The following is a 26,333-nucleotide window of genomic DNA, read 5'->3' on the forward strand; positions in this document are numbered from 1 at the left end:
AATCACTGGAAAAAAATCAGAGACTCATCTTGTCTCCTTCTCTTCTTTAGCAGCAGGGAGATGAATTTTCAGAGTGGGATAAACTTTCTTCTCTGAGGTACTGAACTGAGCAAGACTGACTATAAGAAAAAGGTGGATTGTTAATCCAAGTAAGCAACTCTTTAATATGACATCTTGCTTTTGTAACTTCTTTATTAATTTTAACTGTTAGAAGAAAAGACAGGTTAAATTGTGTGAGAGCATCTTGTCATTATTATATGTGCTCCCACAAATACAACTGATATTTTAAATTAATTTTCCTTAACAGTTCCCTTAACAGTTTCGTATTTCCTTTATGCTCCACTTGCAGCTGGTGTTCTCACATAACTTACACAGTCAGGAGTTAAATAATCTCTTGAAAATCAAAAGTAGAATTATGAGGCTCAATACATCAGTAGTAAATACAGTAAACACTTGACAAAAATACAGAGACAACTGGGGTGTGGAACCAGTTCATTTTCTTACATCTCTAAAAGCTTCAGTCTAATTAGGTTCGTTTTTTCACAAATAAGAATGGATTAGCTCAGTGCTATGGTAGCAGTCACATGACTAGATGGTTATATTTGTCAAGCATTTAATTTCTAGTCTTGTACTGGCCTCTCATTTACAAAGCTCATGGGAGACTACATGACTTTCTCATGAGCAGGAATCATGTTTACCCAAGTGCCAGGGTTAACCTAGAGTGAAACTGCCATCTTTGTAAATACTTCACAACATTTCAAAAATGGCATTCTGTCTGGGAGGAGAGGAAGATCATAGCCCATTTGTTCTCCCTCTTTTTTCCTAAAGGAGAGAGGGGAGAAGTCAAATTCTGTATTTTAGATAACAGAATTGTAATTCCTAACAGATTGCAATGTCATGTACTGAAAACATGGTCAGGAAACAACTATAAGCCCCTACATGTTCATATGACAAATATTTCACTGAAAAGTGGAGCAACATCAAAAAGCTAGAAAACAAATGGTCATTCTCAGCTCTGCCAGTGTTGCAGCTGTTATTCACACAGGTTTAGATTAATCCATGACATACTTTTTCAGATCTTATCCCAGGTGTCAGTTAAGCAAGAAATCAGGCTCAGGATAACCAAAGAGTTTAAAATCTCCTTCAAATCGTGCATAGAGGCGTCTTATGTCTCTCTTGCTAATTCCTGAAAAGTACCGCTCTACTTTCGTTCTGTTGTACACTGTTATGCCTGGTGGGATTGTGGGGTAAGATACCAAGTGGTCTATGCCGGCTGCTTTCAAGATATATGGAGCATCGTCCTCCAGGGTTTCGTGGTGTCCAATCACACTGTACGTGATTTCACAGGGAGCACAAAGTTCCACATATGTTACCCAGTGAATGATGTGGTCACCAAACTGAACATCCAGCCACCGGTGATTGGGGTCCCCCAGGTAGCGCACAAAATCCTCAAACTGCAGCCCTTTGGTCTCTGTGCGATTCTTTCTGTATTTACGAATGATGCCGGGAGCAATTTCGTGCCGGTACCAAGGTTCAAACCGAGGATTGTGAACAAACTTGTCTTTAAATGCAGAAATAAGTCTTTCAAATGGATCTCTAACAATAAAAAACTTGAAGTATAAATTCAGTCTAAACAAAGAAAGAAAAAAATTAAAGGATTCAGCAAAGTGTTTAGCATATACTTACAAAATGTACATAAACTCTGACCACAGACATAGCAACGTGAATCTTAGAGCACTTGCATCAATATTCTAATCAGTAGGACACAATTTCTATCTTACTAGCAGCTTTTACAAACAGGACAAAGAAGAAATAGCTCATCCTAATTTTCACATTTTATTCAAACTGGAGTTTAGCTTATCTCAATCCATAATAAACAGGAGACAAAAGACACTGAGAGCTCCAAGTTAAAGGTATTTGTAATGTCATGTGATCAAGCTCAAAAAGCAAAATACATAAGGACATGGGGACAAGTGCATTGGTGAAGATAAATGCATAAGAAGGCTGCATTTTTCACTGGCAGGCAGCTGGATTAATTGCTTCTTAAGTATAAAAAATTAAGAATGGTATTTTATTTTGATGTTTTGTCACGCTTTCAACAATGGCTGAGAGCACCACTGAAATATGAGACCACAGTTTTCAACAGAATTCCATGTATTACTGTGATACTGTAATATATATAATATTCTGTATTCAGATTATCTGTAGGAGGAATAAATTGAAAATAAAGCTTATTTCAATAAATAGCTAAGAAAAGAGATTTAGAGCCCAGTCCTGAAATAAAGATGGATAGACTGGATGTGGATGGACTCTTCAGCATGTACAGCACTTGAATCATACTTCAAATACTCTTGACTTACTCCTAGCCAGGCAGGGGTAGATAGAGGTCAGCAAACTAAATCAACAGATCCACACCATCCTGCTTTCCACACCTAAAACTCTGGTAATTTCAGATCCCAACCAAAGCCACATTACACACCTCCAGCATAGCTTCCATGCTGAGCAGAATGCAGCAACCCAAGCAATAATGGATTCGACTTCATATACCCTAACTAGGGCTCATTCCAGGTGAACAGTTCCTTTCTGCACAGCTGCTCACAGGGAGGAGAACAGACCCATGTTCTCAAGAGCGCAGTGACAATATTTTCCTTCACACAATATTAACACAAACAAGTGACCCCAAATCTACAGGCACAGCTGTGATAAATGTCCTTGTGCCACTGCATGCAACAGGACACCTTGCACTGAGGTTTACTGGTGTGTGACACATGTATAAAGGACTGACTTTTCAGAATGGTGTAATGCATGCAAGTACATGCTTACAAGTGTCCACTGCCATCCTATGTCCTGTTCTCTCCATGCTGCCACCCCTAACAGGCATTATACATGGCATAGGCACTAGTAAAGATAAGAGCAGGCATAGTTAAAAATCTAGCCAAAGTGATGTAGAAGTTCTATTGAGGAGTATTTTTTGGCTCTGAAAATAACCAGAAGCACTTAAACAGGAAGAAAAAATGGTTCAGTTGAATGGAAAATATTCTGGGGCTAAGAAGCACTGACAATTTAATCTAACCAGTTCAGTCCCAGTAAGTCTGCTGCAATGACAATCTTACCTGTAGGCAGTAAGCTTTACCATACAAGACATCAGGATGGGCTGTCCAATTAAACCTTCAGTTCTGAAGGTCAACTATCTAACAGCTAGGTATGCATTGAATTACAGAAACCTTGTATCTCAGGGAGTTGGTTGGCTCACCTAACTACATCACAAATTATACTGGTGGTCTCCTTCAAAGCCAGCAGGAAGGCAGACAGCAACATCTGTGAGGATAACAGAATAGTGCCATAATACAAGTGGTGGAGCAGAAACCCTGCTGTCCTCAGTTTCAGAGGCAGACTTCAGCTGTACCCTTGATTGCTCATAACACCACGGACCTCAAACCCCTCTCACACTTGCTGGCAGAGGCACTTACCGTTTTTTAATTTCAGAGTCACTGAAAGAGGACAAGCGTGGAAGGCCATTCTTCTCATGATCATGTACAATGTTTTCCGGGATCTCTTCTATGGACGAAAATGCTCCTAGGTAAATCAAAATGAGAGAGCAAGTGATTCATTCAAGGGAAAAAAACAGTGAGTATAAGCAAGCATGTGTGCCTTTGGCTGACAGTTTTATGTCGTTCTCTTTATTTTTACCATTTAAAGTTACTATGTTTAAAACTGTTAAATTATGAGAGATTCTGACTGTGAAGCTGAAAACTGTTAAAATGCTTTAGGGTATGTGACATCAAGGTCCAAGACCAAATGGCCCCCAAATCCTCAGAAATGCATATTATGCAAATTTCATTGCAATTACATCTAAGCCTATAACTCCTCACATGTCAGTGTCCCCATTCTCTTTCCCTCTGCCGGCACATACAAATGGAGGAAGACTTTCAGGATTATCTCAGAAGAAGGAATCAGCTTTTTGGCTGAATTTCAACCACCAACAAAAAAAAAATGCTATGAGCTGCTTTTGGAACTGCTTCAATGCAAAAGTACTTTGCTTTCAGGATCCGTAAAGTTTTTTTAACAAGTATGCTGTGCTGAAACAAAAAATCCAATCAGAGAGTACTCCACAGATTAAAAGGCACTAAAATTAACAACATAAGTCTCCAGATATTCATTTCTGCAAGCACATGAGCTGACAAGAAAAATAGTATCACTTAACTCTGCTGCGTTCATTTTAGCATCCTGATCCTGGAAGGTTTTATGACCTTGAGAAACATCTCATGTGGCCCCTTGGCCTTCAGGCATAAGTCTTCCCACAACAGCATTGTTTCAGAATAACAACCTGCAACAAGCACAGGGTGCTACAAAACAATCCTGTCAAGTGAAAGCCTCTACAGCCTTCTTGTTTCCAGAACTGAAGTGAATAATACACACCAGTCAGCTGCTCAGTTTTTCAATTTTTTTTTTTCCTGGAATGAGCAGGGATGAGGGGTAGAGACTGGGGTTGTATTTTATCAGTTTCAGTTGTATTTTTTGGTACCATAGGTGAATCGCATGTGGACAACAGATGTCAGATTAGACAGCTTCAGAAACCAATACCTTGCATTCGTTCAGAGAACATATTCAGTACAAGCAGCAGCAGAGTTAGCTCCCACACAGTGCCAAAGCTGCATCTCCCCATCCTGTACCTCCAAATATCACTTAGGTATTTGGACATAAACTATTCCCCCTCAAGTATCAGTCCTGCCTTCTGAGACTACCCAAAGAGGAGAAAGTTAGGTCAACCACAGGAGTAGCCTTCATCAGCAGACACCAGCTTAAGACAAGAGACCAGTGTTTACGTGCAAGCAATTTTCTATCATTATCCAACATGGCAGAACTAGGAAACTCAAGGTGAAAAGTTCCCTGCTGTTAAGACATGAATTATCCTCCACTCAGCACAGCCAATACATCCCTGCCCATCCTGAGGCATTCTTTGCATGTTATCTCTCAAATGCTGGTAAGAGCAGGTACTTCCAATGCACTCACACAGTTCTATATTTAACACTTTGAGTGTGGCTTTCATAGGTATTAAAAAGTATGCACATACATGGGTATGGGTGTATCTCTGCTAGATTTTTAGCTCACATCCATAGATGAATGATGAAATTAACACTGAAGTTTTTAATGTTAGTACTGCTTGCTAGAAAAGTTTTGCTGAGGGACGCAGCTCATTTGCTAATTTTTCAAACACACTAGTCCCTTTTTCCTTCTTTCACTATCTTTTATAACATATCTTTAGTGACCAAACTATTGCATTAAGCACCTCAGAATCTTAACTCTTATGATGGCTCACTGATAGAACACACACAAGATTTCAAAAATGCAGACCAACAGCAGCTGCCAACTGGCTTTCTTCATGGCTAAAATCCCTAGTTAAAAGTCACTGGTCTTTAGCTAGAAATTTCATATTATTGTTACTAAGGAATTACAGTACCTTGTCATATAGTTCCTAATTCTATAAATTAGTGCACCCTGTCAATGATAAGAAACCTACCTACCACATGCATATGGGTACTCTGCCATGACTCAAGTAACTTCTGAGCCAAGTAATAACATTATTTATTTTTACAGAAAGAACAGATCTCATTTTAAGGGGATGTTTTGAAAGGACTAGAAACAACTGTGATAAATGAAAAGCTGAAATTAAGTATCAGTGTACAGAAATGCAGAAAGAATCCGTTTTAGTTGCCCCAGTTAGAGCAATTCCATTTCCTCCTCCTCCTCAAAGAAACCCACACACCCACAGAAAAGTAGATACCATTTAAAACGATCAAGACTTTTTTCCACTGAGTGTTGCCCACTTTTGGCGTCTGACAAAACAGGATCTTGTGCTTGTCACACACAAATATTCGGTCCAAGACGAATTTGGAAACTGCGGCATGAGAGAGATCTCTCAATGCAGTGTCTCTGCAGACATTCCTGAGAAGCTCAAGTCTTTCCATATGAATAAGGGGTTGGTGGATCAGATTTCCTGAAAAAGCTTTTCCAGTTGGCTTTATGAAATGCAGAAGAGAAAGAAAAAAGCAAAGTTAAAGACTTCAGTTTTCAGATCAAATTCTAAAGTATAAAAATCCCCAAACTATGCACCTAATGACTCCCAGATTCATGATTAAAACATTGCTATGTATTAATTAAAGGAGTAGTCCAGAGTTTGCTTCCTGTGCTGCTGCTGTACACCAGTTCAACTCTTAAGACATTTTATGGTAGTATACAGCACTAAGAGCTTTTCCATACAACAATTTAAGTCTGCTGCACAGCAGCAGGGTCTTATCTGTGCGGATAAAACATGCCCTGATCAAATACTGCAACTCCCACAGAGTTTCAACAACCTGTAAGAAAGCTTCTGAGAGGTTGGGACAGGAATTTCAACATAAATTATGCTTTAAGCTCTGAGAAGATGGGGCTGACCCATGGTGTGACTCTTGGGGACGTTCTGTGTAGGCTAAGAGTTGGACTCGATGATCCTGTGGGTCCCTTCCAACTCAGAATATTTGTGACTCATCTGGCTGGAAAAAAATTTAGGATAAAAGGTCTGTGTTGTTGTGTTGTTTTCTAGCACCTGTAGGCATCCAGTGTTTCCATTTATCCAAGTTAAAATAAAATCAGGTGAATAGAAATGTGAACAATAAGCATCAGTGTGACAAACAAAAGAAGTAGCAGGATACATCTCCTCAAAAATGGATGAGCTGTTTCACATGTCTCATTTTTCTGAGACTAAGAGAGGAACCACAACCACCTCTTGCCTCACAACTAGTAGAGTGAGAGAAAAAAGGAACTTCTCTTATTAAGACGTGATGGGTAAATTTAAATTTATACAGACAAATTTTCACCTTTCCACTAACTTGACTGGCAATCCCCAATATCAATACAGACTAGGGGATGAACTGATTGAGACCAACCATGCCAAGGACTTGGGGATACTGATGAGTGAAAAATCGGATATGTGGTGGCAGTGTGCACTTGCAGCCCAGAAAGCCAACTGCACCCTGGGATGCATAAAAAAGCACCCTGGCCAGCAGGTCAAAGGAGGTGATTCTCTGCCTTTGCTCTACTGCCACCTGGAGTGCTGCATGCAGCCCTGGGGCCCCAGCACAGGAAAGACATGGACCTGTTAAGGGAAGGCCCAGAGGAGGCCATGAAGACGGTCAGGGATGGAGCACCTCTCCTACGAAGATAGGCTGAGACAGCTGCGGCTGCTCAGCCCAGAGAAGAAAAGGCTCCAGGAGAACCTCACTGCAGCCTTTCAATGACTACACGGGGTTTGTAAGAAAGACAGACTTTTTACCAGGGCCTGTAGTGACAAGACAGGGGTAATGGTTTTCAACTGAAAAAAAATAGGTTTAGACATTAGGAAGGAATTGTTTTCTATGAAGGTGGTCAGGCACTAGAACATGTTACCCAGAGAAGCTGTGGGTGGCCCACCCCAGAAATGTTCAAGACCAGGTAGGATGGGGCTCTGAGCAACCTGGGCTAATGAAAGGTGTCCTCGTCCTTGGCAGAGGGCTTGGAACTACATGATCTTCAACACTCCTTTCCAACTCAAACCATTCCATGATTTTAAGTACAGTGTCCAAGCTACAGATGAAAAAAGAATTATTTTACTTGTCTCAACCTTCCATAAGGAAAAAATATTCTACTTTTTCTGTTTGTTACTCTTCTCTAATACCCCCTGCTCAGAATGTAATCTCAACAGTCTGTCAGATTATTGTATCTGTCCAAACAATTCTTTCTGCATGCAACCAAAATTAATGTTGTTATTCTACATTTCGTGCTGTCAGGAAGTCAAGTGGGAATTACTTTAGATCCAGAAACCTTATTATCCTCTTCCATACTAGTATAGAAAGCTATTAAAACTCACTATATGTATCTGCCAGTCTTCCACTGAGCAAAGTGTTTTTCCTGAGTATTTTGAAGGTAACTTAAATTTCATGGTTTCGAAAAATGAAAACAAAAATAATCATATTTATACAGCTAACTTACCTTCCATGATGCATCACAAAAATACTTTAAACATAAGATGACTTATGTACTAATGCAAAAACAAAAAAAGCCCACTCTGCAACTGCTCTCAAGTTTACATTTGTATAAAGGAGTTTCAGAGTTTCATTGTCAATTTGCTGAAAGCACAGAACTACGCACCTAAAAGATCAACTGGTATTGACTACTATTGTGTTCATGTTCTACTTTGGAAAAATGCTGAAATGTGAAACACAAAGAACACAAAACATGAAAAAAAAAATTGATGCTGATAAAAAGAAACAGAGAGATTGGCAGAAATCTAAGAGAATAGAGAAGACACAAGCTTGCCCTCAAACAACCACAAGCCTGATCGCTATGGCAAGACTGAACACAAATAATCCAAAACTGGGCCATTATATTAAAAAGGCTAACAAAAACAACTGTCCTGACTTGATAAAGGAATACTGTAACAATTTTCTCCTAGAAATGGAAGCACATTAAGTTGAATCATTCAGATGAAACAAGACAGCAGGTTACTGTAACAAACCAGCTTTGTGAAGTTAAAATGAATTCTGTCAGTTCTATCTAAATAGAACAGTCTGAATAAATAATTCCTGTCTAGCAATTCATCTTAACAACAGGAAGCTCTTCCTTAATCTCATATTTTCTTCTACTCTTTAATACACATAACCCTTATCTCAACAGTATGCACCTGGAATTCTTCAGGCCAATGTTTTTCCTCTGGCACGTGTACGTCCTCCACTTTTGTCACAGCTGTCAGTATCAATGGCTCTTGCTTGGCACCATAGCCTAAAGAAGGGAGAGAGATAACAGCATTACAGAAGGTATGGGGAAAGCAACTATTTCTGCTTTACAACTACAACACAGGAAATTTACTTCCTGTATTAAGCTTACAAAACACTAGGACTTGTTTCTATATGGAAAGGTACTAGACAAGACAGACACAGACTATGAATATTTTAAAGGATGCACTCTGTGAGAATTTTGGATGCAACTTCATTTGAGTTTTATCAAAGAAACATACTCATTATATTTTACTTGGTTTTTTTGGTTGTTTGCTTTGCTTTTTTCTAAGAAGTGCAGATAGACATCAAAGTCTTGGATCCAAATAGTGCACTTGGATAGACAATTTGATATAACTATATGACTTCTACATAGGAGATTTTTATTTTTCGATGAACTTGCCAAAGCATGTCCAAATAAAAAACTTAAATCTATCTATACCCCTTTATACTGATAGAAATGTTTCTTTTTTATATTAAATCTACAAGAAGAAAAGTGTCATTATGGACACCCTTTTATTTCTGTGGTGTTCTAAGTAAGCACCTATAACCAAACATAAATAAAAATCCCCTCTTTCCTTTATTACCAGACTGATGGCCTTCCTTAGAGATTCTCACAACAACAACCTCAGCTGATACTCTTGTTCTTTTTTAGTGATTTTAGGGCAACTAATAGTTTGAGACCAAATTAAAGCATGTAAGGAAGAACCCTTTTCATCTTTTGCATTTAGTATGGTACAGTAAAAGCAAAAAAAATAACACAAGGTTATGGCTTTAGCCTACACAGTGCAGAAAGATCAAAAATAATTTGAAGCGGCTTTCCCTAACTACAAAGCAAAAAGAACATAATTTCTCCCTGAAAATTTCTTTCCACCCATACTGGATTACTTTTCCCTTCATAGAGATTCTTCTATGAATGTTTCCTCATCTGCATCCACAAGGGCTTACTGTTTCATGGTTGAGAAAATGCGTGCACTGCCTATGTCCTTTTCTTCAGGGAGTACTCTACTCTGCCTACACTGGATTTTAACAAAGGGCTCGCAGGGAAAAGCAAGTTAAAACTTAAAGAAATGTAAGCATTCAAGCATTCAGAAACTGTAATTATTGCTGTGCACAGACTTACTTCATGGAGTTCTTCTGGAAAATACCAGTAATCTGATTCAGTGAAAGAGCAGCTTAACTATTTTTCCACTATCATTGTGTAGAACCATGCCTGTAGATGCTACTAGGAACGATGGACAGAAAACTGCTCCTTAAGAAGTTCCTATTGCTCATGCACCCAAGACATCAGTAAAAGGCTTAAACAGAAGAACATTGATTCATTGAGCATCTGCTGGTTTTATTCTATCTGCTAAGAAGACACATCCAAATAAGAAAAAATTTCTGACAAGTCATATTTTATTAATTCTAGAAGAACTTCTCCAGGATTTGCCATCCTGTTTGGACTTGCTCCAAAATTTTGTTGGTATATTCAAAGTATTTCCCTTCATTAGTTTTATTACAAACACTCCAACACATATGTATATAACCATTGTCACGCCTTTGCAGGACAAGCTTAAGAATTTATATATCATCTGCTCAGAGAACTATTCAAATGGAGTGGAAGATTCAGTATAGAAAAAAAACTTGGCAAGTCAAGATAATAAAAAGCAAGTAAATGCAGAGGCTATGCTCTAGCAATTATTTTTTTTTAACTACATTTTAATTTTCCTGACAAATTCTGATTAAAAGAACCACCCAAAGAATACCTGAGCCAGGAAACAAGAGTTGACATAGAGGGAAATACTGGAAGATATAACTACCTAACATAAGACTAGCTGATTTGCAGATGTACCAGGACAGAGCAGCTGGGTCCAAGAAAAGCTAGTTTAGTTTACAGATCTCCTCTGTAAGACTTGCTGAATAAATCTTCACATAGATGCATACTATATATAAAGTTACACCTAATGTATTTATCCATTATCAAGTTATTGAAAAATAGGGCACAAGTGCCAATGTTTCAAAAATTACATTTTTTTTGCATGTCTTAGGAAGATGCAGAAACACAGATCTCTTAAGACTCAAAGTCATATCATCACCTTCACCCAAAACTCTCAGTAGGATGGCTTTGTAAGAGCATCTCTCCAGCAGACACAGAACTAACAGGCTGTGTGGTGTCATCAAATGGCTTAAATTCCTCATCATAATAACATCTCAGCTACTTAAGTTAAGCAAAAGCCTATAAGCTGTTTACAAGTCAAACAGGGGATAAAACTGAATTAATGCAAGAAGCAGGCCAGAGGTGGCTAGGCAAAGTGCATTGCAAATGAAATAAAATTTTCCACAGGTTTTACATAATGCCTCAGCCACAGGACAGTGACAAAAAGACACAAACTAGTATAATGTGAAATGAGCTTCTCAGTACCTTCTGAGTCTCTTCTGACTTTAAACAGGTAATACTGCTCTGTTGCTTTTGCTCGTAACTTCTACCCCAAGTAGATCACAAATACTGAAACTAAATGTACTGGAAAAAGCAGACCTACCAAGACAGCACTGCCAAACATGATCTCTTCAGTTCTTAACCATCAAAAAAATCTCCTGTGATGCAGATTTACAGACTTCTAGCAAGAAAATGAGCTGAATATCAGCACTGTCACTTTCAGAAATTTAGTTGGTCTGTTCTCAGTCCTACTGAAGAAGTAATAACATGCCAAGAACTACTTTTCATATAAAATAGTATTTTCGTGAAGCACTATTCAGTTTTCTGTTTCACATCAAACATTAAAGCTAAACTTACCATCTGGGTCTTTAAAAGTCAATGTGATAAACTTGCTAGCAACCATGAACATGAATATCACCCAAAAGCATGCAGCTAGCAGCAGCCACTGGTGGTGCATGTTGTCAGATGTGAGCCATATAAAGCTGGCACTTCCTGTTTTAAAGAGAAAAGATAGACACATTAATTATTTTTTGTTACAGTTTAGAAAAATACTTTCCATAACCAAAAAGAAAAGATTTTCATACATGTGTCTCATAAAACAGAGCAGTAGATTTCACTTTTTATTTTTTGTCCATTCAGCGGTATTTTTAACTAACCTTAAGGCTGAGGCAACGTAACCACTTGCTGCTATCCAAAGGAGTCTTCACTCCTTCACCCCTGTGTACCCATTCCTCCCTCCTGCTTGGGCTGGGAATAGCACTGTTGGTCTGAATGTTTCAGGAGACAAATCAAAAACCCCAACTTTTTTTAAGAAGAGTTTATTTTTTGATTCAGCTTGGCAAGACAGCCCATTGTAGGAAAGGGAGAATGAAGAAAGTTGTGCTCTCAGTGGTATATGTAACATTACACTACACTCGGTTATCCCAAGTCAGCTTATGACATATAGAATAGACTCTTCCCCTCTCCAGCTACAGAAATTACAGGCTGGAAACTACCAATCTGGAACACTAAGCTTAAGCTGGCCAAATATTTTTCAGTTTCCTTGCAGCAGTGCCTACTACCTGTAGCTGAATCAGAACTTCCTTAGGAGTGCAGGAAGGGTTACCCAAACACTTCAGAGTGCAGTTTTAATAAGCAAAGCAATCACCCACAGGAACTGACTGAATACAAGCAGTTCTATCCTGAATTTTGAAACTGCTATCTTAATAAATTATTCTCTATGACTGAAAGATTAAATATAAGGAAACCAATGACAAAGAAAGATTGAAGTTCCCAGCCACTAAGAGAAATGGAAAATTTTAAGCTATATCTTAAGCTGAATTTCCAACTTCTGATAGGCAATAGACACAGGGGTGTACACCAGGTATCTGCAAAAGCTCCACCGCAAATAAAAAAAAACAACTCACATCCAAAACCTACAAAAATACAGCACTATTGTCTCTACTGTTGCTGGAGAGATAAGACACCTGAGGGGCTGAACTCAGGTGCTGAAAAGAGTGAATGCTTCCTTTTGAGGACAAAAGCAACATAACATTCAAACATTTAACCAAAGAGGATCTAATACAAAAATCTCAAACAATGACATCCTCACAACAATCCTGTAACTAGCAACAGGATCAAACTCAGTCCTAAAGTAGCCACATGCAACTTCAATGAGAGCCACATCTGCATGGCTTGTCATCACAATTTCTATACAGCCATTAAAGTAAATTGCCAAGGAATACATTAAATGCCCTCATTCCCAGTTATGATGCAAAAAAAAAAGTTAGTTAATACTTCTAAGGAAGTATTTTTAAAACTTTTCAGTCATATACCAGGATTCCAGCTTCTTCATTCCCACAAAGCTTCAATAACAGAAGTAAGCCCGGTTTTGATGTTGTTTGCATGCTCATCTGCAACATCACTACTACTGCTACAGGTGGCAATTGCTTTTCCAACTAGCTTTTGCAATTGCTTTCCAGCAATACAAATGTTTCCAGGAAGAATTCTCTCCACAGCTGACAGCAGTGAACCATCTTCAGGATATGCTGAAAGCCTGTGCAGGCAGTCAAGCAGCTCAAAACAGACTTGGAACCCAAATAATGTATGCAAAATGGGTAAGAGGAAGAAAATAATTGAGTATCTCCAGTAAAAGGGAAAAAAAATTAGCTAGTGGCAGTGTTCAGGCCTACTTTTATCTTCTCACTGCAACATTTTTCAGCTTGGCTTCTGAAAGTTCCTTGCTTTCCCCCTCTTCTGTCATGAGTCCATTTTTAAGTACTTCTAAAAACACCACACCTAGATATGAATTGTCTTTTGGACGACTACAGGTGCTACATTAAGACAATGTTTGTCATCTCCTGTTTATTGCTGCAATTCCCTGGCTGACAACTGAAACATGTTAATTCTTCATGATCTGGAAAACTGTTGACCATGAAAGGCAAATATCATAGAAACTCCATCAGACTGGCCTCTTTTCAGCTAAGTAGTTATTCAAAAGTTATTCCCATCCTACCACTGCACTAGTGCAAACCTGCCCTAAGATTCATGCTGAAAACCACCAGGTCTCAAAGGTCCTCATTTTTCAGTCTAGTATGAAATGCACTGTCTTCCATTTAAGCACTGAGATTTGTTACCTTTACTCTCAGACATCATATTCATTTCCAGCTCTCACAGAAGACAAAAATTCAGATTGGATATCAAGACAGAACTGTAGTAATGACACCTTTTACTTTTTAGGTAGCTCCGCTAAAACTATGAGAACTATTCAACATTCAAAACACTGAATGCAGCACACTGACAGAAACTTGCAGAGAACACTATGCAGAAGGAAAATCTCTATACTTCTGAAAAGCTGTAGCTGATGGTTAATGAAAAGTCTGGGCCAAACCTCTCTGCCCAATTCAGTATATGTGTTCTACATCTCTGTTAGTCTGCCCACTTCTATAACAGTGATGGATGCACACCATTCAGTAAAGACTATTGATCTATATCCCCTTATGTAATTTATGTATTGGATTTCTAAGAAATTGTGTTAAATCACATGGGAAATGCAGTTCCTGTGTGCTCTGACCTGAAATGCAGTTAGTGGAGAGAGGACCCTGCTGCCAGGTCCTGTGCTGTAGGGACAGGAGAGCATTTCAGCCAGTCACCTACAAGCAGTACAATTCTCACGTTAAGGACAGGGCTTACAGAGCAGGAAAGGGTCAGAACTGCAGACACATCCATAAGAACCACCACTTTTACCCTTCAAGAGGTAGAAGCTGAGAGGAAAACATTAAACAGTTTTGTCTACTCTTTTGTTTTTAATGTGCACAGGAAATCTGCAACCATACTCATGAGAGTAAGGGTCTTGTCAGAGAATCTGTCATCATGTAATTATGATATTACCACATTGTTACTCACTGTTAGCATCCTAAAGCACATCTGTATCAGCAGTTCATCAATGATCTCAAGAAGCAGAACTATTCAAAGTTACAGACAGAAGTACCTCAACCATTTATGCTCACTTAAATGCAATGATCAATACTTAAAAAAATAATAATGTGCTTATGTCGTTTCTCTGTCTCTACCTTAATATTTTTATTGTTTCACATAGGGCAATTGCATTTCCTATTTTATCTCTAACCTTACTGTATTTCTGTTGTCTCTCCTGCACTTATTTTCTAGTAAATACATGTACTAGCTTCTGTTTTTTCTCTTTAAAAGGCACCTTCTGCTTCCAAAACAGTCTTCTATTTCTGGCTGTCTAAAGCACGATTTTTCTTTACAAGTAGACAAAAGCAAGAAACATGTTGAAGGTTTAGTCCATTTTCTCACAATTAAATACACAGATTTCTGGTTACTTTCTCCCTCTTATTGCAATTCTACACTTTTTAGCAGCACAATATCTCAAAACTCCTGTCCCCACCCATTTCTGTCCTTCTCTCTCAGAGCTACCACAAACTGTCACATAACCCTCAGATTAGGCAGACGAAAGGTTTTGCATGAGAAAAAAAATGGGATCACCAACACACAACACAAACATGAACCAAAGATCAAGACGTAGAATGGCAGGCTTGACTTGTGGCCTGCAAGTAATCTGCTACCTTGAATAAACACTCATTCTTTGTAGAAGACTGCTGTCTTCAAGTGAACGATGGGACAAAGTTTGAAAGATGTAAGCAGCATTAAAACTCAATGCCCAGTCTCTGCTCTGCAGTTTATGCTGCTTGCACAGGGGTTCCTTGGCAGGACAGTCCCTGCACACATCATCAATGGCAGTGACAGGCCAGGAGGCTCAAACTCCCAACTGCTTGTCCATCAGCACATGATGACTGATGGGACTGGAAACGGAACTAGTAAGGATGGCCAAGCAGCAGCTAACTGGGACAACCTAACCCGTTTTCATCAATGTTTCCTTTGTATTATCTTACAGGTAAGAAAACCTGCCCAATTTGTTATACTTTTAAAAAATCTCAGACTAACATATACCACAGACGCTCCTTTGGCAAGTCGGATGGTGCTACTAAACGTTGTAACATATATCATAACCGGCTGGTTCTTACCTAGGGCTCTCCTCCCCATGAGGGCACTAACCAGGCCTGCGTGTCTGCTCTTCCAGCTCCTGCTGGGGCCCGGAGCACTCCCTGCGCACGCAGTTCACCTGTCAGCAGGATGTGAACCAAGCACCAGGGCAGCAGCGCGGGCACCCGCTGCGGGACCCACCCGGGCCCGGGCCAGGCCCGGCGTGCGCCCGTCCCGCGGCCCCGGGCTGCGGCCGGGACCCTGCCTCGCCTCCCGCACGCCCTGCCCTGTCTGACAGACACCAGCTCCCACTCCAGCGGACACCCCACGCTCTTCACAGCTGGGAGAGGCAGCGGCTCCTCTTTCCCCTGCATCCAGGCTTCATGGGTGCTCCATTCATTCCGTAAGACCAGAGCGGTCCCCGCCAGGGCCGTGCTCTGACCGGCATGGGACAAGCCGAGGCAATGCTCAGTCCCAGCCCGGCTCCGGGCGCAAGAACCTGGGATGAACAGACATAAACTTTTCCCGTTCTGGAGACGGAGGACGAAGCTGGGCGGGCTTCCCCGGACAACACATGCCCGCAGCGCTCGCTGGCTTCCCCACCCGCCCCAGGGTGCCGGAGGAGCCTTTTCCTGGGGCTGGCGGCCGCCAGGCCTCCCCCCGTGACCCTGCCCGGCCCGTCCCCGGCTTACCGGCCCTCCAGCGTCGCTGACCCGCAGCCCCGGCCCGCGGCGGCGGGGTCCCGCCTCACTCGGCGGCACGGCCGGCCCGCTCGGGTGGCCCCGGCTGCCGGCGCATCCCTCCCGCCCGGCTGCGGGCGGCGGCGGCGCCTCCCCGGCCCCGCTCAGCCCCGGCCGCCGCCGCCTCCATTTCCTCCCGGGGCCGCGGGCAGGCCCCAGCCCCGCCGCCGGGAAGGGGAGGAAGGCGAAGGCCGCCGCGGAGACGGCCCGGTTCGGCTGCCAGAAGACGCAGCGCCGCACCCGGCCGCCCGAAGGCGGGAGGGAGAGGCAGGAATAGAGGGCGGGCTGGGCAGCTCTGCCCTCCCTCCTTCCCTCCTTGCACCGCCCCGCCTCTTCCCTCCTTCCCCTCGAGCGTGGTGTTCCAGTCGACTCGCGCGTATGCACTTGGATGCGTATGTTTGCCTTGTTACGTTTGGGTTTTTAAGTGTTGAAATATCTTTCCCAGGTCACTAACGCCCGTGTTTTAAAAAAATATATGTATCTGGAAATCACAGAATCATTTATATTTGTGATAATTGATAAAAGATTCGGGTTAATCACAAAAGCATTGAGGTTTGTATAAACCAGAATACTAAGCTCTGAAGTGAAGCATGGACACTAGATAAAGGAAATTATATGATAAAATCATTCTGTTTAAAATCACCTTGTTATGTTATATTATGTTATGTTTTTCAAATAAGTTGCATCTACTACCAGCTTGCAAAATCAGACTTCCCGATAGCCCTTCCTGCCATTGTCTGATCAATGCTGCCTATATATCAAGGACCAGACTTTCAGAATTTCGCTGGTGATTATCTACAAAGACCAAATGGTTATCTGTGAAACTGACTAGCGCCGGAGATTTTGCGAATTGAGATAAGGATGTTTATTCGACCACCACTGCTTACCTGTCAAAATTGTGACAGCTAAAAAACCAAAAATTATTGATTACAGCGGGAAACTATAGTATAAGAAGAGGCTGTGGGCTGCGGTTCAGTGGAGCATAGAGTGGGTGGTGACCTCTCACGTTCCCCAGCGCACTGCTTGCTCTGTTTATATCAAACAAAGCAATCTAAATTTTGTTGAATATCGAGACTTTTGTCTCTCTTTTATAAGCTATTGGAAAAGACCTCTAGGGTCTTTGAGTCCAACAGTTCCCCCAGCACTGCCAAGGCCACCACTAAACTGTGTCCCCAAGGGTCACAGCACTATGGTTTCTGAACACTTCAGGAAGGTGATTCCACCGTTGCCCTGGGCAGCCTGCGCCGATGTTTGATAACCTTTCCATGAAATAATTTTCCCAAAAACCCTGACCTAGATCTCCTCTGGTGCAACTTGAAGCTGCTTCCTCTAGTCCCATCACTTGCTACTTGGGACATGAAATCGGTCCTCGCCCGGCTACAGCCTCCTGTTAGGGAGTTAAAGAGATCAGTAGGCCCTTTCCATGTGACTCTCCCTCCCTCGGGCTTCTCCAAACACCTCTTACTATTTCTTCCATTTTCTGAAGCCCACCATCAGGCAGGAAAGTTGCCCTCGGTCAGGGAGAAATGAAACAATTCACCTAAAAGCAGCAGGCAGAGCCGGGCATTCCCCAACCTCTCACCCTGACATGGCAGACACAGGGTGGGTGTAGGCTCCAGGAGAAGAAAGCTGCTCTAAAGCACTGTGAAGATCAGCTGTACTGTGATGGCAGGTGTTGTCTGAATGCTGATGCAGCCTAGCCCGGGCTCCTTTTCCCCCAAAGGCACTCCATTGTGCGCACAGTCACTGCACACAGCTTTGCACTCAGTGCTCTGCTCACTGGAAAAGCAAAATGCTCACCTACAGGACTCCAATACCCACAAACCCCATCAAAACCAGGTGCTGGTGATGTGTCTCTTTTTAACTCTTATTTAAACAAGTCCTCTTGAGTGCACTCCTCCCTGATAGAGGAGGATTTAGACCCTCTGATCCATGCATTTTTAGACTTGACTACTGGGGGGTACTTTGCTGAAGCCTGATCAAGGAAGTCCAAGGTCATTGGTACAGAAACCATGGCCAACCTATGGAGTAGAATAGGCTTATGCAAATGTGTTAGCAACCACATGTTCAGTGCTATGCTGATGGTCTCCAGTGAAGCAGCAGAAGCATAGATCTCACTGGGAGCCAGTGGCCAAAAGCCAGTAATCAGAAGCTCAGTTCTCTGCTTGACTCTGTGTTTGCTTGTATCAGCACCTTGGGACATCACATCCTTTTGCGTCGCCCCCACCTCTGCCTGTGAAGTAGCAATGATGACAGTGACAGTTACCTTTTTGGCATAGCACATTGGAAATCTGTGGCTGTCACCAGCCTGAGTCTTGCACAGGCTAGAAAGCTGCTCCTTTCTTCAGGTTTCAGTGGTGACTGCAGTGGCAGCTACGCACGAATTTATTAATAAGCAGTCTCCAGCTGTGGAACCAATTCCTGCCAGGTTATCAGGCTCAACCTAGGAATTTTAACCTTTCAAGTATGTTGTTACTGACATGTATAATAATTAATCCAGTACAAAAGAGACCAATTTTCCAAATTAAGCCCAGTTAATAGGCTTTGTTGTCAGTAATCAGGCCTGAAAGTGTCTGATGTAGCTGAAGAATGTGTTGCATAGGCAACTGTACTATTGGATTATACCATTGCTAGTTCAGGCCAACAGGATTCTTGCTACTAATAATGCTAAGCTGTAGTGGGGTTTAGTGCTTTAAATCGGCAGCAAAATCAATGTGTGAGTCTGGGTTCTTTTTAATACTAGAGAATTTTTGCATTTCCAGAACAATATAAAGGATAATTGAGCTGGTGAAAAGTCACCCTGCTCTCTCTGGAATATTCTAGAATGTCTTTCTCAGATAAAGGATGCTAAAGCCAATGGAAAGGATGTACCCATTTTTCTGTAAAGATATGGGCCTAGAGCTAAAAAATACATCTTAATAACATATTCAATGTTCATGCCACTAAAAAAATGGGGTGCATGCCCTAATACCTCTTGTGTATCTTTACTCCAGTTTTAACATTTATCGTGGAAGAGTCTTACGAAAGATCCACATTTGCAGCTTTGCCAGTCAGGGAAGACCAGGTGTGGCTCATTCAAGAATTTTAATAAGTTATCTGTCAGTGGCAAGCTGTCTTGACTGCCCTTAGTATAAGCTAATTCTAAATAGCATTTAAGCATACCAAAATGTTTAAATGAGCCCCTGTCTTTGACAAGATAAGTAATCATCCATACTGCAGTTTACATTTGAACACATCCAGCCTAATCACACTGAAAGAACCTTCATTTTCCTTGACTTTCCAAACTCATCCTATTCAGCAGAAGCCTAGGCTTGCCCATATTGTTAAACTTATGCTATTTTTTTTTTCTTTTTGCCGTTATTTCTGGTTTTAATCCACTATCAGTTACTAGGATTAGTCTTGGTAGCCCTTTTTAGTCCTGCTTTGTTTCCATAAGAGCTGACCTTAAGACAAGATACCTGTTCAGCATCAGGTACTCACAAAGATTTAAATAAATCTTATTTAAATCAGCAGGAAGGCATGCTTTTCCTAGTGCAGTGCCATTATTAGTGAAATCATCTGTCTGCTTCATAACTGCATTTTTGAGGCATGACTGATGACCAGAGGAGACCTCTTGTGTGTAAGTACCTTGGTTTACAGGTCAGACATGGCACCTTTGGTATGTAATACATTTATTAGGGTGTGATCTTCATCACCAGATTCTGTCTCTTTCTGGAACTTTATGGAACTTATTTAAATGTGGTTTGGGTTGATGCAAGATAGAATATATAGAATACTTTGTGGCCTCTACATTATTATGAGACACTGTGGAAATGAAAAAAAAAAAAGGCAGACCAATGAATTCAGGGAGGTATAGCCTCATACAGATGCTGGATTTACTAATACAGCATAAATATGATATATAAAGTAGCATGTGTTTCCTGGATTATTTTGTTTTTATAAAATAACTTTAACAAAGTATAAAGTGCACGTCAAAACCAGCTCTTGCATAGGAAAGTTTAAGGTGTGTGGAGGAACTGGGGAGAGTTAGGGCTAATATATATAGCAAAATCATATTGGCTGTAGTAGGGGTAAAATCAAATCTGTAAGCAGCAAATGAGAGGTGTTCATTTGAAGATTAAGTTAACTTTTTATTTTGGGTTAGAAGTAAGTTTTACCTCATGATGAGTGCCTTGGAATTCTTAAATCTTTGCATATCATTACACCATTTGATTGCCCTTTGAGAAGGAGACAAAAAGTTTAGATTGAGGTAAGTAGGTCATTAGCTGAACCATCTAATTTATCTTATATTCTTCAGACGTATAGTCTGAGTTGGTAGTCTGAAAAAGGAAAACAGATTTGCAAAGTTTATTAATAGCAAAGAACCAAATGTGCTGCTAGGACTGGGCTAGAGTAGCTAAGAACTATATTTAATTATCAAATCAATGTCAATTAAAATTGAACCCAATGATTCAAAATTAATTATATGGGTCATAAAATGAGTGCAGCCAATCTGCAAATTATCATGTCAATGTAGCAAGATAAGTCAATTCTTTAAATAAAAATCAGAAATAACAATTGAATTTTAAGTCCCAGATATGGGTGTTTTCCAAAGTAGAGAAATTAAGACAATTGACTGAATCGCTTAGCGTTCAAAACTAGTTACTGTATTGCAAAGTGACCTGCTACCCTTTTTTAACCCTCCCCTTTTCCCATGGCCCGAATCAGACAGCTGGATTCAGCTGGCAGAGTCAAACTGGCAAGCAGACGAATCTTAAATTCACCTGCTGCATTCCCCAAGACACAAATTATTTCGAGGTGACAAAGTTGCTGTGACCCTGCAGGTATGGTGCTCCGGGTTGCATCTGTGTCTTAGGCTTCAGTGTGTACCCATGCACCTGCCAATGCTGTACCTTGACTCAAGAGGAGCTGCAAGATTGGCATTGCACAGATAGAGAGCACCAGAGCTGCTCTAGGCTCAGATAAAGAAGTAAGGCAGATTTTTAGGTGTTTGGGGATTTTTTTGGTCATTGTTTCGCAGAAAGGATTATTAGATGGAGGCAGCTGTGCTACTCTGAACCAATACTTCTCTCAACCAATGTTTGAGATTACACTCTAAAATATTGAAAAGACACTAAGGACAGCATGCTAAGCAGAAGACACAATTCCTGACACATCTGATACCGGCAGTGCTGCAGTAGCAAGGGTTGGGAGAACTGTTGTCTTCTGCTCGATTATCTATCTCCGTGTTATAAAACTGACCAGTTTTGGAGTAAGTAGAAACACCTGAGGGAGCCTGAGGAGTGACTTGGGTCATGGGTGTGTGAGATTAAAAAAAAAAGAGAGGTAGAGACAGGCACAGAACCTGAGTCCCATTTCCTAATGAATGTATGTAGGATTAGAATGTTTTACATTAAGTGGAACAGCTTTCACAGGGACACTGAGTACTTCAAATAATTTATAACTTGCTGTTTAGGGCTGGCTCTTGGGAGGTGGCAGATGTGGTGTCAGGAGGAATTTGAACATTTGTTTCCCATATCCTTATAGCTTAATAATTAACTAGGAATTGCACTACTCTTGTGAAGGCAAGGAAAAAAGTGTTTGTGCCAGAAATTCAAGGAGATGTAAGTCTAAAATGGTTATCCTAAAATGATAGGCATTGTGCTACAATCCAAACTTGGGCAGGCAAGTCATTGAGAGGTGGGGACATCCCAGCCCTTGGCACATCCTCCTGACCAAGACACTGCAAAGGCAGGCTTGGGCAGGCTCTGGCCACGAGAGTCACTCCCCAGGGAGGGGGGCCCATGTCCTCCTACACGCTGTTGTCCCTGTGCCATACCTCAGAGTGTCTCTTCTGGGGGCATAGTCCTCAGCCAAGAATAATTTTGGAGCTATTTATGTGTGACTGTTCCCAGCGGAATGTAAGAGCCCATCATTTTGCAGAATCCGGAGCCTACTCCAAAGCTTCCTTGACCTTTTAAGACAAACAAACAAAAAGAAAAAGGAAAAAAAAAAAATCCCCTCACCCCCCAAAAGAACACAGGTTGAAAATTCTTTGTGTTTTTAGGGGATGTTTTTTCCCTGCCTTTCTGAATGTGAGCTGTTAATTATGTTACCATATGTCCTTGAACCATGCATGTCCACATGCTACAATATTAAAAAGAAAAAAGGGGAAAAGGAGCTTCCCCAGTCACCATGTAGACAGAAATAGGGATGGGAGGAAGAATAAGAGGGAGAAGTTGTACTGTTCTGAAAAGCATGGCCCTTGGATTTGCAGCCTTAAGGTGAGACGAATTCTTCAGTCACTGAAACTAATGTTGAAGGTTCCTGCCCTTGAAAAACAGAAACATCAGGCCCACAAGACCTAGCTTTACCTTGATTCTCTGTGGCAAATTTAATTTCCTTCAGCGTAATGTTTCCCAAGATATTAGGGCACAGGCAGTCTTGCACTGCAACAATAAAATCTTGTTCTCACTAAGGTGAGAACACATGGGAAATTGTCTATTTGAAAATGCCCATTTCTAAAAGAAGTGTGGTTTAACTACTTACAGCAACCATGGCCAAAAAGAGCCCTGAAACGATGAGGGGTAGGATAAATATGGAAAGTTTTAGTGACATTGCTTTCGGCCTCACTACAAGGAAAAGGCTTGAGAGTATAAGATGATTTTAACATTTAATATAAAGCTTTGAACATCTCACAAAGTATAACTGATGGTTACCAACTACCCTCTCCATTTATTCAGCTCACCCACAGAGCAGTTGATGGAATTGTGTGACCACCAGCCATTCAACAAACCTTATGTCAGGACCAGCTGTGACAGATCAGCTGTGGAAAGCATTATGTTTTATCTCCAGAATTTCTTCACCTAAAAAGAGGGAGAATGATTTTACATCTTCTTGCTATGTATTCAACTTAAGTGAAAGAAAGTTAACAAGATGAAATTCACCTTCACAGACAGTCTCTGACAAGTATTTTAAGATACTCAGTTGCAAGGCATACAGTTAAATTAATAAGTCCCTTGTTATTATTGCAACTGATATTTGATAAAGGCAATATTGAAATTGCCAACTTTATACTTCAACCAAAGAAAAATGTCACTGTTTAATGGTTTGCATCCATCACTGTAGTGTTTAAGAAAGTATCATGATGTGGTTTTTTTCAAGTGATGTTGCTCTAAACTGTAAAATCTTCTCTGAGCTCAAAATGATGAAATTAAATTTAAGAAAGAGTAAGCTAAACCAAGATGTGGTTTTCAAGTGTGAACTAAGTATTATCATTAAAAGTACATCGTTTCAGTGGTACAAGACACCATCTTGTAGCACAGATCCTACAGACTCTTTTCTCAGTTCCTTTAAAAATATAGTGAGTAGCCCATATCAGTGGTATTAAGCATTCCTCTCTTACCATATAACATCATAAATTCTTATTAAATACAATCTTTTTTGACCATTCAGAGCCAAGCCTTTCCCTTTCTTAGGCTGTCAGCTCTTGCTGCAGGGCACTAGATCCTCTGTTCACCCTCAGGCTCTGCTTACAATAATCTTAGAGAATTACAACTATTTCTTTTTTTTAGTATAAGGAACACCCCAGCCCTGACTTTGGAAGCATCATACCTCTCAGGCAGGCATATTTCCACAGCAACACTCTCTTTGTTTTAATTTGTATGCCCAGAAAAGAAGGAGATTGCCATCCATCCACCCACTTACCAATTCCCTCTAGACATTCTGTCTTTTATATTTTACATCATTTAACTAGTGGGCTTTCCTGGTTTAAAAAAAGCCCTACCAGAGCAGTTAACATGTCATTTGCTGCAACGTCCTTATTTCCTAATTTACACATCTTCATTGATCACTCACTTCATTAAGAAGGCTGTGTCACTGAGCAGTGACCCATTGATCCATCCACTGCAAAGAGAGCAGATTATTTTGTCCTTCAGGAATGATAAACAACAGCAACACACTGAGCCTCATTCTCTTGGATAACTCATGGTGCCACATTGTGCCTTGCACTGTTGTTGTCTAAATGTGTCCTGTTACACAAATTATTGGGTCCTATCAGCTTCTGCTGTTCTCTTGATATTGCTGGAGTTAGAACAGGAAATTTCATTTTGGCTATGTTTTCTCCAAACAGAAGGCAGGAAGCTCTGCTTGATTTCTCCTTTCATTTTTTTTTTCCTTTTGTCACATTGTAGTTGTTATGAGATTGTGCTTAAGCCATTGCACACAGATTTCATCTTATCCAACTCCTTCACACAGGAAAAATCTCTTTTCTTCACTAGGATTTTACAACTAGGATAAGTGAAGTACATTATTGATTCCATGGCAAAAACAAAGCTGCTTTTAAAAAGTGCTTGATGATGGTAGTTTGATACAGAAGTTACTTCAAGACTGCTTTTCAGAGTTGCAAGGAAGACCAGGAATGGCAGCAGCATCACTGTTTTATGCCAAAAACGCAGCAAATTGCTAGAACCTGCCAGACTACACAGTAAAGTGAATGTGTATTTTTTTTAATGTAAAACCAGCAGAAATTTTCTACAATGTTTCCCATGTAGAACAGAGGATATTTGAAATATTTTTCAAATGATAGCTTGGATTTTGGAAATATATTTAATATACTCTCTAGAAATTGTTTTTCTAGCTTTATTATGCCTCCTGAAGCTTTATCATGGTCTTTATTGGCTTCTTTAATGTTGTACTCATTTATCTTACAGTAAATTGTCTTAGATGAATTGATTTTAACTTTACATCACTCCTCATTATTCCATTAAACATTACCTTCTTTAGACAGTCTATTGCCAACTGGGAATATGATAACTCTGTCAACAGAAAGAAAAAGAAAATCGGAATTGCATGCAATTAATTCTCCTGTCTCAGGACTATTCATCCAGTGAAATAAACATAACATATTCTCCAGTTTCATGTGACTTCGTGATAGTCATATGCCTCTGACCATCATAAATCTCTGAGGTTTGCAGTGATAAACCAAACAGGATTTTTAGTATCATATTGCAGTTACTGCACTGTTTGTTTTTATATTAACAAATTATGAGATGCAGTCCCAATGTGTCATCTCTGCTAAACCTCTCCCCAGTGACATGTACTTAGGAGAAAGACATCTGATATTGATGCAGCTGCCTGTTTTGGCTTTTCCTCCTTTAACCACTAAGTCAGGTAAAAACCCTAACTTCTCTGCTCACTTTTCAGTGGGGTGCCTTACAGCAAATTATACTGCAGCAAGAAGTCTGTCTTCTCCACTTACATGCTAGAAAGGCTCCAGCCTCCACATTTTTTTGTAGTAGGGCTAAGAGAGACAGGGACTGCATTTGACAAAACATGAGGGATAGAGTGGTCCTCTCCTGAGTCAGAAAGTAGTTTCTATGTGGATAAGCTCTCTGCTCTGTTCTTTATCATTATTTCCCTCAAATTCTCTCTCCATTTTTTCCCCTTATTTTTTGGCTTTGGAGCAATTCCTTCTTTAACTTGGAGCCTTCAGAGCAGACAGAACAGTAGTTGCTATTGAAGACAGACAAGATGCATTCTCAAGATGCATTGCTATCAAGGGAAAAAACAAGCTGGCCTTATTGCATTTCATGCACAATATTGCTAGATTGAGGGGTGTTCAGGTGCATCATAATTATCACAGGGAAAAACTGCTCATGGTTTAAACTAACCCAAGACTGAAGTAGTTTATTGAATTATTAACAGCACATAATTGATCAGCAATTGGTGAAAAATGAATATTCAAGAGCTATACCAACAGATAGACATAAACATTAGACTCTCACAAACTGTTACTGAACTAGAAATTTTTGAACGCTCTTGTATAACTAATCCCCAAATGCTCAAATTCTGCATAGGGAGGGACAAGTGCCTACATCTCTCTCCAGGGTAAGGGGCTCCCCTCCTCCACAATTCAGCTTT

At 40.5% G+C, this 26,333-nt stretch overlaps 1 protein-coding gene across 1 annotated transcript; it reads right to left on the reverse strand.

The window, feature by feature from the left end:
* Window positions 1-174: 174 nt before the first annotated feature.
* On the reverse strand, window positions 175-16,708 carry CHST10 (carbohydrate sulfotransferase 10). The gene is made up of 6 exons (XM_014892992.2): window positions 16,386-16,708; window positions 11,566-11,700; window positions 8,699-8,796; window positions 5,786-6,020; window positions 3,471-3,576; window positions 175-1,629 (listed from the first exon to the last, which is right to left on the reverse strand). The coding sequence occupies exons 2-6, from the start codon at window positions 11,663-11,665 to the stop codon at window positions 1,092-1,094; spliced, it is 1,077 nt and encodes a 358-aa protein (XP_014748478.1). The 5' UTR covers window positions 11,666-11,700; window positions 16,386-16,708; the 3' UTR covers window positions 175-1,091.
* Between the last annotated feature and the right edge of the window lie 9,625 nt (window positions 16,709-26,333).

The sequence above is a fragment of the Sturnus vulgaris genome, chromosome 2 (genome assembly GCF_052056855.1).
Source record: "Sturnus vulgaris isolate bStuVul1 chromosome 2, bStuVul1.hap1, whole genome shotgun sequence".
In the NCBI taxonomy this organism is placed as follows: Eukaryota; Metazoa; Chordata; class Aves; order Passeriformes; family Sturnidae; genus Sturnus; species Sturnus vulgaris.

What these genes read in the sequence shown, in the direction of transcription:
- CHST10 (XM_014892992.2), bottom strand. Translation starts at nt 11,665, where the DNA reads ATGCACCACCAGTGGCTGCTGCTAGCTGCATGCTTTTGGGTGATATTC. An exon ending in AGTCTTGATCGTTTTAAATG is followed by an intron (nt 3,577 to 5,785) that starts GTATCTACTTTT and finishes TGATTTACCTAG; the next exon opens with GAGCATTTTCGTCCATAGAA. An exon ending in GACTCTGAAATTAAAAAACG is followed by an intron (nt 1,630 to 3,470) that starts GTAAGTGCCTCT and finishes TTCTTTGTTTAG; the next exon opens with ACTGAATTTATACTTCAAGT.